This window comes from Struthio camelus, chromosome 1 (assembly GCF_040807025.1).
Source record: "Struthio camelus isolate bStrCam1 chromosome 1, bStrCam1.hap1, whole genome shotgun sequence".
NCBI classification, from domain to species: Eukaryota; Metazoa; Chordata; class Aves; order Struthioniformes; family Struthionidae; genus Struthio; species Struthio camelus.
In genome coordinates, this window is record NC_090942.1 from 13,115,783 (window position 1) to 13,134,989 (window position 19,207).

Here is a 19,207-nt window from a genome sequence, read left to right on the forward strand (position 1 = left end):
CATATAATAGGATATATAATATCATATAATATATAATAATATATATTATATTATATAGTGTGATATATGATATCAGAATATATATTCTGATATTCCTTAATGATGTGGCTGCTTACAGTTTATCACTTAATACTATATAATGTCATATATTTGTCTTCTGCAGCTTTAGATCTGTCTCTACGTATGTCTAACAGTCAGAGAACTTTTCAGAACCAAAAGCACCAGATTTTATATTGGCCTTCCCATTGTTTGTACAATTTAAAGTGAATGTGAAGTGGGTTTTAAATGCTTTCAGACTAAGATCATACTTTTATACTCCCTTTGAATGCATGTAAATGTTGACTGGAAAAGAACCCAGGTGTGAAGAATTAGGATGCTTAGCACATCCTGAAACACCTATTTTCTCATCAAGTTGCAATGTTTACTTTTCCTAGATTTAAAAGGTTTAAGAATAAACCTTTTCAGTAATAATGAGAAATGGGACTCTACCATAGTATCTTTGTGCTGTAAAATGCATGATTTGTTTTGCCTCAGATTTCTATACAACTTCAGGAACTACTAAGGTATATCAGTACCTAAAAACTTTACCTAAGTGAGGGGAGAGGTATGGAAATATATGAGCAAATGGAAACTAGGTTTTGCAGAGTTATTTGTACAGTTTTACTATAGGTCCAAGTCCAGGTTTCACATAGGAAACAATGTATTAGACTTAATTCTTGCTTCTTGCGAGCATTTTTTGTTTTGCTTTATCTTACTTCAGCTTTTCTCCTTGCTCTTTCTTTTGTGATGCTGAAGTTTCCTAGGCCCAGATCAGCAAAAGTATTTAGCCATCTACCTGCTATTTTGGTGCGTAATTTTGAAATCACAGCATGTACCTTTGCCTTTTCGCATAGCTCTTTTGAGCATATTTCATACTTGTCACCTAGGCCACTGAACAGTGTGACTGGTGGTGTTAAAAAATTATTTCCTACCTTGATTTGCAGTTGTTCCATTTTTCCTTTCACTAATTAGTTGTCTTGCATCTTCTCTTTTCTGCATCCTTTCATTGCCAGTTGGAAAAACATTGCTGTTGAAAGCTTTCTTATTCCAGCACCGAAATGCTCTTAAATATACAGTGTTCTAGAGGTAGGGTAAAAAAAACAGTGGGCTTTTCAGAAGAGCTAGGAGTTGATTTTGGTTCCCGTAAAGAGATGTTATGTTCCCCCGGATTTCAGGAGCGGTGCAATCGAGTTAGCGCTGTGCTCGGCCGCCGAGTGAGCGGGGCGCGCTGCGTGCAGCCCAGGGCGCTGTGCTACCACTGATACAGACATATTAGAAATGAGCCACAGGGGAAAACAATCCGTGAGATGTAAAAACAGGGAGAAAGTCAGGCCCTCACTTTGTTCAGCTCAGCAACAACAGAAAAAAAATTGAAAATTGCTTGCATTTACGGTGTATACATTTATTTTTTTTTTTTTTATGGAGCTATTCCAGCTAATTCTTCCTTTCAGAGAAAGATGTACACTAGCCAAGGACTGGAAATGGAAGTCCGAATAATTCATATTAAAATTAAGGCATCCTTTTTTAAGAGTAGAGCCAGCTAAACACCGTGACAGACTGCCAGAGAAAGAGGGGGATTCTCATCTTTTCTCGTCTTCAAGCCTGTAGACCTTTCTGGAAGATGCTGGAGCCAACATAAATTAATGGGATTAATACAGGGGTCACTGCATGAAATACCATGTCCTGCAGCATGTGGGAGGTCAGATTAGATGAACCAATGTCTCTTCTGGCCTTGAACTTCATATATTAGAATGTATATTTTCAAAATATAGCAGAGTGTGTTTGTCTGTAACGACTCATGTGATCCTTCCAAACCTACAGCCATAGAGGGATAAATCTGCTTATGCTTCTGCCTTCCCCACATTCATGATGCAGAAATTCAGAATATGTAATTTCCCTAAAAACAGAAAATTAAAAAAAAAAAAAAGGAATACTAGGCTCATCTTGTGCGCTCAGTTCCATGTTTACAGACATACAAATTGTTCAGTGACATTTTTCTAACCCAGTCATTGTTTCAGTAGCCTTTGGCTTTCTGGCTACTTTGAATCCGAAACTCTGAATAAATTATTTATAAAATCCAGTATCTTTCAGTGATGTTTTTCTTGTGCACGCTGTAGCAGTTGGCTGCTATCCCAAAACATATCTTTTTTCCCCTTGTGGTATCCTATTTTGGGCACAAATTAATTCATGGATGAATAATAATAATAATAAAAATAATAAAACTGACAGTAGCAGTATTACTGAGTATCTCTTCAGGTACTTGCTGGGGCAGCAGATAACCTTAGTGTTGAACACAGAACAAAAGCAAAAATGAGGCATCAGTAAGCAGGAGGAGAAAGATTTGATAAAAACAGGGAAACCCTGCTTGCAATGAGAAATTAATTTTATATTATTGCCAGAATGATTCTAATTCATTAATGGATTGTGATTTATTCTCAGCACAAATTAATCAAATTTGTAGAATCATCATAATCTAAATTCCTCCTATCTCTTTACTGAAAAAGTTATAAATAAAATCAAAACCTGCTTTAGTCGCTGCTTTTGTCAAAAGACTCAGTGTAATATGTATACGTATATTATACATTACACAACCACAGCTGCTGGAAAGGGAGATGAAATCTATGAACATTTCAAAGTCTGTTCTTCAAAGTGTAATGTACTGCTGGCAATATAGTAACTTTATAAGCAAAAAAGCAGATCTGGGTGCATCTGCATTAGTGTTTCAGTTCATGTCAGAAATGTGCTTTTGAAATAAATATCCTGATGATCCCTACTTAATCACATTCTAGTTCATCCTGGAAATCCGTCCCACAGGTGGCGGACTGAATTCATTTTTGGATGAGGCTAAGCCAGAAGCGGAGGGTCTGTGAAAGGCCTTTGAGTCTGGGCACTAGACTAGAGCTAGTGTGAAGTAGCCTGCCTGAAAGTCCTCAGTTGTTTCACCCTACCAGTCTGCTCCCGTTGCACTGCACTATTTGCTAATATAGACATACCCTCTCTTTAATAATTTACAGAGGCATTCGGTATGAACTGATAATTTGGGGGGAGATACTACTATGCCCGTAGTATTCTCAAATGTTAGCTTTTGTCTTGTCTTTCCTTGATGTACAGCGTTCCCTTTATTGTTGAAATATCGCCGACCAAAGAAGCTGGTAACTCCATGCGTTGACTGTTCCCTTTCTGAATTAGGTCATCTGCCAGCTCTTCCTTGACAGCTGATGAATGAGTACATTTCTTTTATATGTCACTTAAGGAAAAAAGACAGATCCTTTTTTTTCTGGTACCTTTGGTCTTTCGCTGATTAGAAAGATGCCCGTAGACTGCAGTGCAGTAGAGACTACTGTCCCCAATTTTCTTTAAAATTTCTCTCCTCCGTGTGTTTAATTAAAACACCAAAAATCAGAGGCCTTTGTGTCTATCTTGAAATAGACAGCCAGTCTTTCTGACTAATTTTTCCAAGCTTCAATCAATGTTACATGATTAGAAACTTCTTAAAATGTTTTGTTTTGTTTTCCATGGGTCAAACATGATTTCCACTACCTTCACCTTCTCAATTAAAACAAGAGACTTCCTCAGCTGTAAGTTTTCCCTCTCAGGACCTTGGTGTTTTGATGTAGAAAGCATGTACTGAATCTAGGTTCTGTGTTAAATCGGCACACAAAAACCATTGTAGCTTGCTTTAGATATTGCTGCAAAAATAATTGGATCATTAACAGGGGCTCTCAAATGCTATTTATTTCATTTATGATATTGTTTAACTTTGAGCAGAAAAAAAGTTGTCCTCAGTGTTCACAGTCTTAAAGTCTTTAGGCTGGTATTATACTTTTATGGATTTATATAGATTTTTTGTTTTTTTATCGGCTATTTCCTTAGCTCTGAAAACGACTGAATGAAACCGGTGTAAGGATATAGACACGCTAGATTCATACAGATGAATATGGACCCATCTAATCCTCATACAAGCTTCTCTTTTTGGAATATCAAGAGCTTTGGCCCTTAGCAGATCACTTCCACTAGGACTGCTCAAGTGTGACTCCATGACTGACGCTTGTGCCAGCGCTCTCACCACATTATGGCAGACTTATCGCAGTAGAAAGCAAATAGTTCTGGAGAACAGCAGCAACAAAAAGAATAGGAGAAATGGGAAAGGCAAGAGGAGGCTGTAGCAGAGGAAGAAGAATAGAAGGGAAGACTGGAAGGAAAATGGAAATAAGGTAAAAGGAAAGATATGGAGAAGTAGGAAGAAGTTAAGGAGCAAAGGAAGTAAAAAAGGCAATTCTAGACAGGCTGTATGTATACATTCACTGCTCTTAAGGAACGCATTAGATTGCTGGGAACTGAAGGCTGAAAGATTTAAATTACTCAAACTAGTTCACCAAGCTAATTAATACCACTGTCTATGCATATTTCTATATAGGAATCTTCATGTACTAAAATACCTAACATATTCCAGACAGCAACATAACTAGCTCCTTATCAGACCTGTTAGTCATTAAAGGGTCATTAGGCAGGGCATGCTGTCTAGTGTTATTAATCCCCGAGCTATGTCATCTTTTCAAATATCCATATAGTTGCTGAGATGGTCACATAATGTCAGCCTGATGCAATCTTTCTGTGCTTCTCTCCTGTAAACTAAATTCATAATTTTTTGGGACCACTTGGCAGCTCAAGGAGCCTCCAGTAAGCAACCTCAGTAGTCAAATGGAAAGTCCAGCATGCTTTTCTATGTAGTCGGGAGGGAGTCGTGGAAAAAACAAACAAAAAACAAACAAAGAAACAAAAAAAACCCCTTCATTCCATTCAAGTGCAGGAATTGATATTGTTTATTTAATGCATGCAATATGCATAGCACAATTATTGTATCTCCCTGCTCTATGATCTTTCCTTGTCTGCCCATCAACTAAAGCAACATAGAGATTTGCCCTTTGGGTGGCTCTGATCTGCTCTGTCTGACACCTAATACCGCCTAAAAGTGAACATAGACCCACTCTGGCATAGGGTTCATTTGAGCTTATTAGTATGAGGTCCTCCTTGCATATACTTACTAGTATAGGATCCTGCTTGCATACTAGCATTGCTTTGCATACCAGGCCCAAATGCAGCACTGTGTATCCCAAAAGGCCTCACAGCAGCGCTTTACAACGGATAAGGTAAAAGAGCTAACTGTAAGTTCTGTTTCTTTTTAGTCATTACCTGTGTAGAAGAGGATAAATGTGCTGAGCAGAAGTTTTTCTTCATCGTAGCTGCACAAGGATCCAAGAATCTGGCTCTTTATTGTTTTACTCTTCTTTGTTTGTTGCAATCTTATAGAAACAGAAAAATTTACCTGTTTTTTTTTTTAAAAAAAGACTCCATTATCTCTGCATGCTGTTTTACTATTGTCAAACCATAAAAAAGAAAAAAGAAATGGCTGTTGGCATTTCTTATATGGTATAAAGCTTACTTATAGTATACTGGGTCTGTGGCACTAGAAAAATAAAATGGAATTGGGAAAGCACATATCTGGTACTTTATGAGGTGTGCATCAAAATCGCATACAGAAAGGCAGGTGAAATTACAGGCACATCCTCCTTGACAATAGTCCTCTTGGAGGCGCTTTTATAGCTCCTTGCCATGTACACACTGATACTGCCCTTAATACGCACAGATAAAGATGGAAATGTGTAGCTATTAATCCATGCCTCAGTGACTTGCCAGATACTTTATTGTCCCATGATTTTCGCCCACTCGCTTGCTGTTTTAATTAAGTAACAACAACTGTGAAATGTAATGAATTCTGTATGAAATAACTAAGAATACTCACGAACTCCAGACTGTATTGATTTCAGGCCAGTAGATCATAGCCATGGGGCCAATGTGCCTGACGGATAAAAAAGTAAACCTAGAGCTCTGTCATCTCATTTTTGTCCTCTGTTGTGACACCCTCGTGCTTCTGGGGATGCAGAAGAAGCATTTTTATTTCAGCTGTAATGCTGGGTTTTGCTCTGTGGCTCGGCAAGCTGGGGTGTTACAGCAGTGCAGCAGCAGCCTCTTCCCTGGAGGCTGAGGGCATCACTTCTGCGCAGGCTGAGGGCATGAGCTTTCTGGAGTGCCCACCATCTGCCTGCCCGGAGCTCATGGGAACAGGAACATTTGATTTCTATGCTGAAACACATTATGTAAGCATGCATGTTTTGCACAATGTAATTTTGCACAGTGCACAGTGTCTTTTTTGGCCATTTACGTATTCCAGCAATTAGATCAACACAAGGGGACTCAGATAACCAACTGAGACTGTCCCAGAATATAACAGCTTCTTCGTGCACTGAGCAGCTGGTTCAGCGCTCTAAAATCAAGTGCTATCTTTATGCTAAAGTACCATACAATGTAAAAGGTAGCCTTGATTGCCGAAAGAGATTGCTTTATTGGCTGGGCTTAGCAACATGCAGTAATTGGAAAGTGCTTGTTGAGTAGCATTGCATAGAGTTTCATTTTCAATTTAAAAAATTAAAGATATTTTTGTAGCTGTTGTAGAACAAACTAATTTGAAACTACGTTGTCTCCGTGTGCTGGGCCTACGGTTTTGTTAACTGGTACAGATACATGAGTTCAGTATCGCTGCCTAAAAGTGACGAATGGTATTGTCACTGCATAGAAAACACTGCCAGCAGTGAGTACCTGCAGATAATATGCTTAGTTGTCTACAAATCTCTCAGTGTTATTTGATGTTTAGTTATTTGTTTGTTTTTTATCATGCCGATTTATCTGTGAAACGAAGAAGATTTTCTTTAGATACGGGGAAGATAAAGAGTGGGAGCGCAGAAATCCCATCCTCAGTGGCAGTGATCCAGAGGCAGGGCTGGCGAGAGGATGCCCGCCGTGCTGCCTTGCAGCCGCCCGCCCAGCCGGGCACCGACGCCAGGCGCCTTGATGCTTCTTTGTCTTTGCAAAATGCTTGAATGCTTGCTGAGCAAAAGAGCCTAGAGCTTGACCCAGAACCATAGTTCCTCTTACAATCTGAAATGTCCTGATACCTGGATGATCTTATGAAGAAAATTGCTGGATTTCGTTAATGCATAAGTAGAGTAAAATGTGAAAGAAAGTTTTCTAGTAACATTTTCCAGCAAATCCTGATACATGGTGATGCAAAATACTTTTGAAAGCTCAGCAACTTCATTTGAATTTTTCATACTGAAGTATGACTCAACATTTTACCAAAATTTACACGGCTTTGATTGTACTTTTACTGTACATCTTTCAAGCTTGACTAGTGTGATGGATTGCACCAGAAAATACTTTGGATGAGTTTTATGGTATGGTAAAAGGTACCATCTGTCATGCCATTGTGCTACAATAGCTAACAACTTTGTCACAATAAAAGATACTGTCACTAACAAATTAGAACCTTTTTATACCTTTCTTCAAAACCTAACAAACTCCTTGGTTAATTTATACCTTCACTTTTCTTTCTCAAACTCAGATCTATTCTTAATACCATTCTATTAAGCATTATTATTAAATAATCTTACAAGATTATTAATCTTATGAGACTGCGCAAACAATGAATTATGAGGTTTTAGCTGTCTTCAAGAAAGAGAACAGGTTTACTGTGCCTTGTTCTACAGTCATTTTAAGCTGTAGATGCTGGGTTTTTTTACAGATTTTTCTAGCTATTTTGACATTCACTTTATGGTGAAATTGTATATTGTTTCCATCTCTTTATATTCTTTTCAATTTTTTTTTTTTCTGACAGCCCCCTATGTGATATTTAAACATGCCAGATGTCTTAGAAAGAATGCACCTCCCAAGCAGGGAAAGAAAAGTTCTTTTTGGTGAAAGGCTCCAATTCCCAAATCAATGCAAAAAGAGAGCCTGAATCATATTTAGCTGTAGAAATATGTATGCTACAGTTTCAATAGGATTAACAGTGCAATCTTTTTGTGAAGCTCTAAATGTTATGACCACTGCTTGTCTAGTTATCTCTCAATTCATTTATTTTTAAGTCTAATAATTATCTGTTCAATCAGTATTGCAGCTTTCATGCCAGAGAATCTCAAACACTTCACAAACTTCAGCTGCTCTTTCGTCTTGACAAATGCAGTCTTCTTAGTGTGGAGCATGAGAGCTGTGTATCACCCCTCTGCAGTGCTTTTCTGCAAGGACTGAATTGTGCATCTGCTGGTCCTGTGCCCTCAGCACGCGGAGGGACTCCTCCATTCTTGGCTTGGAAAGGGGAGCCCCCCTTGCTGAATCTGCAGCACTGCTTCAGTTCTGGTTACAGGTGCTTGGAAATTTCCTGTTCCGTTACTAACTAGGCACAACCCTAATTAACTTATGTGATGGTTGCAAGGTGGTGTCAGTACGGACTTAAAAGATGAAGGGAACATCACACTGAAATGAAACCGTATAAGGGGGCTGCCTCTAGTTGTTATGTGTTGTGTATAAAGCTGGAGGACATCTTCTTAGCCTCATGCTTATCTGCGTGTTTTAATTTTTCGTTACTGCAAAACAGCTATAAAGCACCTCCCCTTTTTTTTTTTCCTAATGTTTTACTCCTGTTTTGACTTGATGTGAATATGAGGAAACTTGATGTAGGAAAAGAGTTCTTGAGGTAAAGAATACGCATCTGAGGACATATGTATGCAGTTCATATATCAGGGATTAGCAATAATTTTGTGTACTGCACTTTGAAAGTTCAGCTTATCTATTGCAAATACAGTTTGCACTTGTTCAGTTTTATGAGTACAAAGTCTGTAAAATGATGTTCTGCTATTTAGGCAACAATCTATCAAAAAGCCAAGAAATAATGTATTATGATAGTGATTTTTCACAGTACATTATGGGTTTAAATTGAGACACTGTAAGTAGTGTAAACTCAGCTCTCATGGCTCAGATACCAACCTAAGTCATATTTTATAGCTATTATTAGAACTCATACAATGGTAGCCTCTGTGAGTTTGCGTCCTCTCATAAATTGCGTTTATTTTTTTACCCAGACTAATCTTTCTCTTTTTACAGAATGTCAGCACACAATGCAGAGCCTATTAATATGGCAGTATTATTTCCAGAAGTAAGACAAATAAGTCTCTATCTCCAGCAATTAAAATTGTGCAGCTATGATTTAAGCAGAATACTTTTCAAATAATTCAAGTCTGGTAAAACTACGCTATTCTATTCCTGTCCAGGCTTTCATATTTTATTCAAATAATTGTCAAACCTCAAACTACATTCCATCACAACTTCTGCAAAGAAGATAAAATTAAAAGAGTAGTACAGAAAAAGAACATTTATGTCCCTTGTAGATGAACAGCCATCTTCTTGCTGTATTCTTAGAAAACAGGAGTATCAAACAGAAGAGTTATTTTTCCATTTAAAGTGTGGAGCAATTGCTGTCTGCTTTTAAGAAGAGATAGTTCTGCCCATTGCAAAGCAATGAGACTGACAGTCTGTGTAGCTCTCAGCACAGGTTTTTGGGAGCAGACCGCCCGGAGAAGAGGCCAGAGAGGACTGTACAGGCTCTGGGTGTGGAAAACAGAGGTGGCTTTGGGTACTGGTGAGACGTAGGTGGCTGTTCCCTGAGGGATAGCCCTGTGTGAATGTCTTTCTGCTACAGGTGGTGTGAGGTGTTTGTGGTGGCTTCTCCACCAGGTGAAGCACAAGATAGGCAGTGGAGTTTCTCTATTAGATGGCTCATCCTCATAGCACAGAGCATTAAACTGACACAATGAGGCATAATTTGTACTGAGCCAGAGTGACTGAACCCCACATGCCACCGTTAACATTCATTAGAGATTACTGTTGCATTTGAGCTTTTGTAAATAAGTCAATTTGTAAGTGTGTCTTTCTAACGAGTGTACCAGTAAGCACTGCACAGACAGAAGCACTATTTTGGGTTTCCAAATACATATGTATGAAAGTTAATATTCTGGTGCAGTGTGATTAGAAAATAAAATTATATCGTCGTGACTTTGCTCGCCGTGGTTAACTTGTCTGTTTGGACATTTGTGGCTAGCGTGGATTTTCCTGGAATTCAGAACAGCTTCCTGGCAATATATCCAGGCTAAATAACAATATAAATGGTTCTCTGGAACTAAACCAGCGTTATTAGTTATATTCAAATGTTTTTAGCACACTACCGTCAGCCTCTGGTTAAGCTATCTCTGTGGGTGTTCAGCTTTATATGCTATAAATTTTCAAACGGGATTCTGTCTATAGAAAAATATCTGTAATATGTTTTAGTTTACTCTTGCAACTGTTGTCATTGAACTCAGCTGGGAGCTTTCTAAGCTTTCTATCACTTTCTTGGGGATCTGTACATGGGAGTCAGGTAGCATAGCAAAGAGTAGTCCTAAGCAGATTCAGGCCTGGTTGTGATACCCTTTGTCCAAATGAGAAAGATTTCTATGATTGGGAGCATCTGAGTGCCAGGCTTGCAGTGTCGCACCATATTGCCTAACAATACTAAATACAGACCTATTTGAAATAGGGCTTCTGCAAATCCATTCACATTTCAAGATGAGGCAGCTATCTTTGCAGATGTTGCTGGGCTCTACCTGGCTGTGCAAGCTGAGACTGTCGTTTTTGACATGCTTCGTAAGTAAATTAAATTTTTTTTAACAAAATCTATATTCTGTGTATAGTACCATCCCTGTGAAGTTTATCCTATAAGCTCAGCACTTACAGAATGCTTTATTTTAAATCCTTAAATTTGAAAGTGCTAGGAGGGAGAAATCAAAGGATATATCTAAAGATAAAAATATATGTGTATGTGTAGTATATACAATTTACATATATATGATATGTAATATATCAATAAGCAAAAAGATTAGTAACATAATAATCAATATGCAAAGAGAAAAGAAAATACCACTAAATAACAGGCTGTAAAAAAGAAGGCCATTTCCCCATTAACAAACTATATCTCATCAAAATGTCCTTCTCCATATAAGCATATACAAGAACCACAAGACCTATGTTTTTCCAAAGACTTTACTCTTGAAATTTATTTACATCTCCAGTAACAGATCATGAAATTATTGGCACAGTCCCAAGTATGAAAGAAACTAATTTTCTTCCTGAGGAGACTAATTTTCCTGCATAGTTCCCTCTTGGCTGTCTGTCACACTTTCTCTTCCTACAAATTCTACAGTGATGCTAGCTCACCCCTGTCATTTTGAGACATGCCAGATAAGAAGTCTGATGGCAGACGTGGCTGAAGGTGGTGGTGGAAGACAGGCAGGCGTTTGAAGAAGACCCACAGAGTTTAATCTGGGGATAGAAAAGCTTTAAAAATAAAATGCATAATCTCCAGTTGATGACTGGAATGTAATATATGTTTATTATAATTTACCAAAGTGTTTGTTGTACTGTCTTCAGAATATGAATACAGTGATTATGTATTTTACATGGAAACGTCAAGTAAATTCCAGAGTTTAATATGCCCAATATAAAATAATCAATGAAATGCCAACATTCATCTTTATACTCCTCCGAGTATTAGATAAGTTTGTTGAGAATAATTTCCTTTAAATAATAGGATTAGCTGTAGGCTGTATTTTAATAATGAATCTTTCTAAAATCCAACAGAGAGTTTCAATATTACTTTGGAATTTTCATATCCTCTCTTAAAAATGATTTTTTGTGTTACTCATACTAGTTTAAAAAAGCATTAAAGCAAATCATCTCATACTGATACTGAAATGTTAAATGCATGACATCTTTATTAATCATCTACTAAGGTGCAACATACTACATTTGTTTTAAAAGTATTGTCTGTTCTAGAAACACTACCAATTCATAAGAGTAAAGTTAAACATCAATTCTTCTTTAATCAATACTTTTTTAAGGTTTTTTTGCTTTTTTGTTTTTTTTTTGAAATTTATGATAAGTGTGGCTTATGGAAAAAAATACATGTGGTGGACATACTTTACCTCTTTGTGCTATGGTCCTGGGGTGGTACCCTTAAGGGAGAGGAAGGTTGTTCTTCTCCTGAGAGGGGGAAGGAAACTTTGAGAAGGATATGGCAATTCTAGTTAATATTCTTTTACATTTAAAAACTTCTCAGTCACCTCAGGGAATTTGCTAGGAGAAGCGTGCCTAGGCAGACGTATGTCAGAGCCCTGGTTGACGTAGGCTTCTGTCACGGTTAATGTTCTGCCTGTCCTGGTGACTGTTCAAGCTTGGTTTGCTGGTTTCTTTGCTTATGCCCCACTAGAGCTGCATGGGTCTTGAGAAGGAAACTGAAGGAGGAGAACTGGCGATCAGCTCGGGTTAGGCCTTATATGCCAGAACGAAAGGAGTCATAGAGATATTTGTAGGTAAATGGGCATGGTATTACTGAATTGATGGGGACGATTGAGAGGGTATGAATGAGGATATAATTTCAGGTATTCTGAATTCTCTTTGGACGATTTCCAAAAATAATCAGAAATGAAGAATTCAACCACATATTCAAGCTTTTTTATTTATAATGACCTTGATTTTGTTGATAGGTCTTGGAGAGAGAATCACGAACAATTTATCCAGCTACTTTCATGTGAATACTTTTTCATCTCATCAGTAGAGAAAAGACTTAATAAAGCAGACATTCATGAGATCTGGTTTAAAGAAGTCAGTTCTAGTGATTGAAAGGTCAGTTTGGATCTTCTGTGAATCGTGAAAGAGAAATTAGTCTGGTGTGCACCAAACCACAGCCAAAGAGGTGCACAACACTTGAGTTATTCTCAGGTGTCCACAGAGGCATATTATATTAGTAATATACTGTTCCAGGTAGCACCTGAATAGATGTTTGCGGTGGGATTCTGCAATAGTCCTACTGAAGCCAGTGAAAGCCAGTTCAGGCACACCATTTACCCTTGCCAAATACCTGTGTTTGATGATTTACAGGTGGAAGTGGAAGCAAGACAGATCGACACAGGTAGGATGACAGAAGAGAAGAGGTAGTTTACACACACTAACACTATGAGCTTGTCAGTTTTCACAAAGTAGAGATCCTAAGTAATTTACCTTTATTTTTCTGAGGCACATAGGTCATGTACAGATGCAAAGCTGCACGTAAGAGACTTGCTTACTCATAGACTTTTCTAACCAGGAGTATTTATAGAACTCAGGGAACCTGAAATCTTTTCAATTCTAATCCCAGTAAATAATATCTCCAAGGCAAATTATTCATGACTGAGATGCAATTGATTATACTGTTCAAAAGCAAAAAACCTACCATATCAGGTTTTGTGAAGTCACTTCACTTCACTGAAAGGTTGTGATATAAGATGAGAAAATAGTAATGCATGAACATTGTCCAAAATGTCTGTACAGAAATTAAAACTATAAAAATTTAGATAAGGCTAAGAAATAAAATATTTAACGCTAACATTGTGAGGACAACAAGAGAGATGTTAACGTTTCGCAAGTAGTTCACTGAAAAATAAAATTCAAGAGTGTACTCCGTCTGCAGCATCTGTGGGTTACCAAGTGGAAAGTTACGAAAAACCACTTAAAATATTTAGGGCTAGAGAAAATTGTAAACCTTCTTACATTTATCTCTGTCATTTTCTTGGAAATGACAATTATCCTCACCAGTTTTGAATCTTTTAACGAGCTACAAAATATTTAATATCCTTTTGTATGTGTGTCTTTTATTGTGTTTCTTTTCCAACTGGGCTTTGCTACTAGTTTTTGAGTTGGGAAAGAAACTTGACAGAAATGTATTAAAACACTATAAAGAGATATCTTTGCTCGTTAAATTCATGCAAAAAATGCAAACAGAGCAATTTTTAGTTCAACGAAGTGTATCTGATGGGTTTGCCATTATGATTGGTAGCTGTGCCTAAAACAGACATACATTATGAAAGAGATCATTACTGGAAGTATTTAATTCATGTCCTGTATTTCCCAGCTAGCAAAGCAATGGGATTCATTGAGTGAAATGGAACTGAAACACAGCACAGGCCTCAAGTCAGGAGAAAAACCCACCCTGCATGGCTGCGAGCCATCGAATGCTCTGTAGAGTCAGGCTCCTCCTATGGCAGCAGGCAAGGAACATTTTTAACTGCAGTCTTTAGCTTGGGTTTCCAAAGCCTGGCACGCAGTAGCTCTTCCTTTTGCTCTCACCTGAGGTATGTGGGATGCGGCCCTAGCAAAGCAACTTTTGAGCTCGTCCTCCCCATGAGCTGCCCCGTTGGGCGTCGCAGGGCTCATGGTCACGCCGGCGTCTGCCCCAGCAGCATGATGGCTCTCTCTGCAGCGTTGCTTCTGCACCCAGCCTTTCTGAGGCTGCTGTGGCAGGTGAACAACAGAAACCACCGCTTTGTGCTCATGGCAGGATTTATTCAACATCTCAGTGGTTTTAAATGTACTGTGGAAACGGAAAATAACAGGAAGAATTGTTGAATTGTACAGAGACCTAGCCAGCAGACACCCATCTGAAGGGGCTGGATGGGAGCACTAAAGAGTGGAATATTGCTCCTTTCCTGCAAAACCAGTGACTGCTTCTCTCTCATTGCTCCTCTTTCTGTGTACTTATTGAAAAGGTCACAGTGTTTCTTTTTTCCTTTCAATGAATAGCAACTGGTAAGGTTTTCAATCTCTTATTTCAGCCTTTGGAAGAACATCCTCTCATTATTATTCCTCTTCTTCTCATGTTATTCTTCGTTTTTATCATACATAACTTGAGATCTAATTCACTGCTGTTAAATCAAGGCTGTTTTACATTCTTGTGAATCAGTGTAGTTTTCTGCAAAAAGTCTTAGGGCCCCATACTAGTACATGACAGATGTTAGATCTTGTACTTCAAGAGGATCAGGCTGCTCCAAAGCTGAAGTCCCAGCACTGTGAAGATCTGGAAAGCACATCCGGAGAAAAAGTAGGCTTTTGACAACAACAAAGCTTTTTAGGGGAGTAAAGCAGAGGAATCATGCCTGGGGTAAGGGGCCTTTGCATCTGCTTGTCAGCACTGTAGGGCTACCTGTGTTGTGGTTTCAACTTTCCAGGATGAAAAATTCATTGTTATACCAGACTCAGAAAAAGAGTATCATAAGCCTAAAGAAATGGAAATCAGAACGCAGAATGACTTTCAAAGAGGAAGAATTGCCAGTTGTACATAGGGTGTCCGTGGTTTGTCTGACTGCTCCTTAAAATAGACTTTGGTCATCTTGCAGTATATCTCAGCTATCAAGAAAAATTTTGATTGTTTAACTTGCGCTAGGAAGCTGGGAATTTTTTCTCCCAAGTGTACCATGTGTTAAGTCCCACTGCTGGTACAAACTTTTGCTTTTGAATCCATATGTAGCAAATCGAAGGCTGTAGGAACCTTCTTTTGCAAATAATACATTTGTGAAGTCTGGTTTGGAGTATGCATTTTGCCAAAAATATCAGCTGACTCTTTTCATGGAGTGTTAAGGACGTTTTAGTGCATTTGTTACCACATGGTGAAGTAAATGGCTGTGTTTGAAGAAAAAGGGTGAAACTAAAAACCATTCTTTGAAGGTCAGAAGTGTGTGTAGGTTGCTAAACTTACTTATGTCATAAGTTGAGTGATTCAGGTTTATGTCAGTGGGCAGGCTACAGCTGTTGTTCTCGAGCTGGCATTTTCTCAGGCTGCCAGAAAGCATCTGCATCACTGGGCATGTTCTGTATATTAGAGCAAGAAGAGCAAGAGCTGCAGGACCTTTACTCTCTGCAGCCACTAAGGAAGGACAGCTAATTTCAATCAGGAGCAGAGTGTCTCTCTGCAGCCTCCTCTAGCCCTTGCCTGCGCTGAAATCTTGTAAAAAATTAGCAGGAGTAATGGTCTGGTCTGCATAGGGAGAAACGGGGTTCGTGATACCAAAGTGATGGACTGAGTAGCTCGGCTTCGATCCTGGAATAAGAGAGATTTGTATGGAAGTTGTGAGCATCTGGGAGCCTTGCACACAGGTATTTTTTTGTGTCTGTTATGGATATAGGCTTTTTTTTTTTTTTGATTATGAAAGTCTGCTGCTTTTTGCCCTTAGGTAAAGATGACAGAATTTATTTGTAAGCTTTTTATAAACCTGGAAAAAAAGGTTTTGAAGTTACTGACAAAAAGCAGCAATAATATGATTATCAACTTGTAATGGGCAGATAAATAGGAGTAGCTGTAAGAAAAAATAGATTTTAATTTATTACCATTTGTGGTGTGCAGTGACTTTCACTATAATAGAAATAATTAGGTGGGAATGTTACTTGTTCCTTTTTGCAGTAAAATCTTTATATAGTTCAAGTCAAAAGACATTTGGCAGAGGTTCAAGAGCAAATGCCATTTGAAAAAATGATTTAAGGTTGAACATATGAAGCAACAAGTTAGGAATCTATCAGATTACAATTTTTCATCTTGGGAATATATGTCAGAACTTAGTGTAATAATGATTTTCTATACTTTTCTTACGCCAGATGGAAATTCAGCAAAGGAAGCAATGCAGTTATTTATAGACTTTTTCCCATAATTATAAACATGATGCATACTGCAGGTTAAAAGAAATGGAGGGGAACTATAAGTGGAAATGTTTACTAATGTTGGATTTGATTTATATAACTACCTATAATAATGGAAGATGCTGCAGCCAGTCACTAGCTGAACAATGCTTAAAGTTGTTTTATCCTAAAGTTATGGTAAAATTGGCAAAGACAAAACTCAATTCTTTTTTCCACATATGTTTGCAGTATTATGCTGAGATGTTATATTACTAATGACTGTTTTCAATGGTAGAAATAAAATATATGCCCTCGTTTGCTACTTTATGGTTTTCAGGTGTGAGCACCATTGCAAATAAATATGACAAAAGATTGTGTGTTATTTGTATGATCATTAAGTACAGCTGATAACTATTTTGGCTGCATTTTATTCTGGTTATATCTGGAGTGAAAGTGTTGAACATTTCAAACAGAGACATTCTGAATCAAGAATTTTGTCTTTAATAAACTTGTGGGAAATTGGTACAAGGTCACAGGGAGTGTAATACCTAATATTGTATTATATAGATACATATGTAGGTAGTTATGTAATAGTGATAACTTGTTACCAGTTTGCACAGAAGAATCTAACACTATAATCCTATATACATTTTTCTGAACTCTACCGACTTAGCCAGTCAGTTATCACTAGTCTTTTTTAACCTGTAGAATAATTATCAATGCTAAACAATATTACACCCACTGCATGCCTTAACTAGAAAGCTTTACACTTTTGTCATCTCTCTTGACAGAAACATGAAGGAAAATGAACCACTGAGACTTTACATGTGATTCATTGCTTCTATCAAAGCAATATATTTTTAATGTTTTCATTTGCCTTTTACTTGACAGGAGGCATTGTTGATAAGGACCTTCGCCACTACCTCAATTTACGGTTCCAGAAAGGTTCGGTAGACCACGAGCTCCAGCAGATCATAAGAGACAATCTCTACCTCCGGACAGTGCCATGTGAGTAGGGGGGCGATGAACAAATCTATTTTCTTAGTGGCAACAGACTGTCCAAATTAATGTTACTGAGGCCACTCACAAAGCATGAAGAGCTGTGTTGCAGATGAAGCAGTCTTCTCCTAGACAAAGTAGTGACTTGGTTTATGTCTTCCACATTATTGTTGGGGAGCTAAGCTGTCTAATTCTGAATTAATTTCTGAAACTGCGTGGTGTTTTCGAAGTTGTAGCTCTGATCAACTGTGGATGTAGAAGAGTAATCTTTTTTTCTGCAGTTCTGCAGAAAGCACAGATTAAAAAAGAAAAGACAGTTTTCTGGGATAGTTAAATTGATGTCCAACAGAGAGAGTTTGATCTGCTTCGGATTTCACAGTATTATACCTTACCGAATAATACTGAGGGGTTTGGAATGCAATAGGGCAGCAGAGGAACCATGTTAGGACATTTTTGTTGTCTAGGTGCAGCAGGCGTTGCCATGGATGTTTATATTGTCTTGTGCGTATGTTAGTTCTCTTGTTGTCATATAAGTCGATTGTGTCTAGATAGAAAATGTTCTGAAACATCCAAAAGCATTTTTGTAGATATTGAAATTACTCACTTACACAGTAGTCATGAAATGGAGCACAGTAACATAAGCAATGTCAGAACAGCAGGGCCATGCCTTTCAGAACACATCTGTTTTGCCGATGGACAATAAGTCATTCAAAATGCAATGAAATTCCATTATTCCTTCCTCATAAAATAATTGCTTGTTGGATGGAAAATGGCGCTTCTGGTTTTGGTGAAAAGAGTGCACCTTTGGACTTGCAGGCTTGACACTGGAATGATAGGCAGAGGAAGATATGCTGAATAAGTGAGCCCGCTATTTATATGGTAATAGGTGGATGTTCTTTGAAAGCTGTGTTGTTGTCAATGCTCCTGTACAATTTTTTTCTTTCATTACACTAAGAACGGAGGTTTGCAGCAGCAAAAAAGAGGTTCAGACATTTCCCTCTTCTTTGGGAAGCTGAAGGTAAATAAGCATAATAGTTTTATTTTGGGAGTTCCATTTATCCTAGATTAGCAGTCAAGGTGGAATAAAATTAGGGAATGTTTATCTGTGTGTAGAAAATCAGAAACATTATTTTTATGTGAGATTTATGATGAATTAGGTTTGTCGGAAGGTGCTGAGAAACATTAGAGCTGAAGTACAAGTGCAAGGAGAAAGATGTTTTGAGATTAAATCTAAGCTTAGTGGACTTTCAGAAGGACCCACTTCATAGGAAATCTAGGAGGCCATTAGCATAGGATTATATTTATAACAACTCTGCCACACACTTGTTAATGCTGAAGACCCAGATGTAAAAAAAAAAAAAAGGCAGCAGTATCGCAACTAGCGTGAAATGCTACCACCTTGCGCTAGATGTGCTTCCTAATGTTAACTTTCCCAGGAGTGAGAAGATCTACAAGCAAGATAAATTTCAGAAGTCAGCTGATGCTTAGGGGTTTAGGAAGGGCAGCCAGTCACCAAGACATGGAACCGTTTCATGCCCTTGGTGCACACCTGTAGCAAATAGCGTGTGTGCAATATGGACATGATATGGCTCTAAGTTTTTTTTTTTTTTTTAAATAAAGGCAATAAAGCGTTCTTATTTGGAAAGTGAAGTATGTTACTAGCAGGAGCAAATTTATCATTCAAGAAGGAGCACTCAGCCACAAAGACCACAATTCAGAACCTATAAACACTTAATATTACCTTTCCCTTCTGCCGTGATTT

The 19,207-nt window shown here is 38.0% G+C and overlaps 1 protein-coding gene across 6 annotated transcripts in view; it reads left to right on the plus strand.

Annotated features, from left to right (window-relative positions):
* The window catches only part of MAGI2 (membrane associated guanylate kinase, WW and PDZ domain containing 2), a 757,526-nt gene that overhangs the window by 214,887 nt on the left and 523,432 nt on the right, over positions 1 to 19,207 (plus strand). For all 6 annotated transcript variants that reach the window (XM_068924402.1, XM_068924568.1, XM_068924499.1 and 3 more), the window contains exon 2: positions 17,338 to 17,454. In XM_068924402.1, the coding sequence (XP_068780503.1) occupies positions 17,338 to 17,454 (117 nt within the window). The remainder of the gene's footprint in view (positions 1 to 17,337; positions 17,455 to 19,207) is intronic.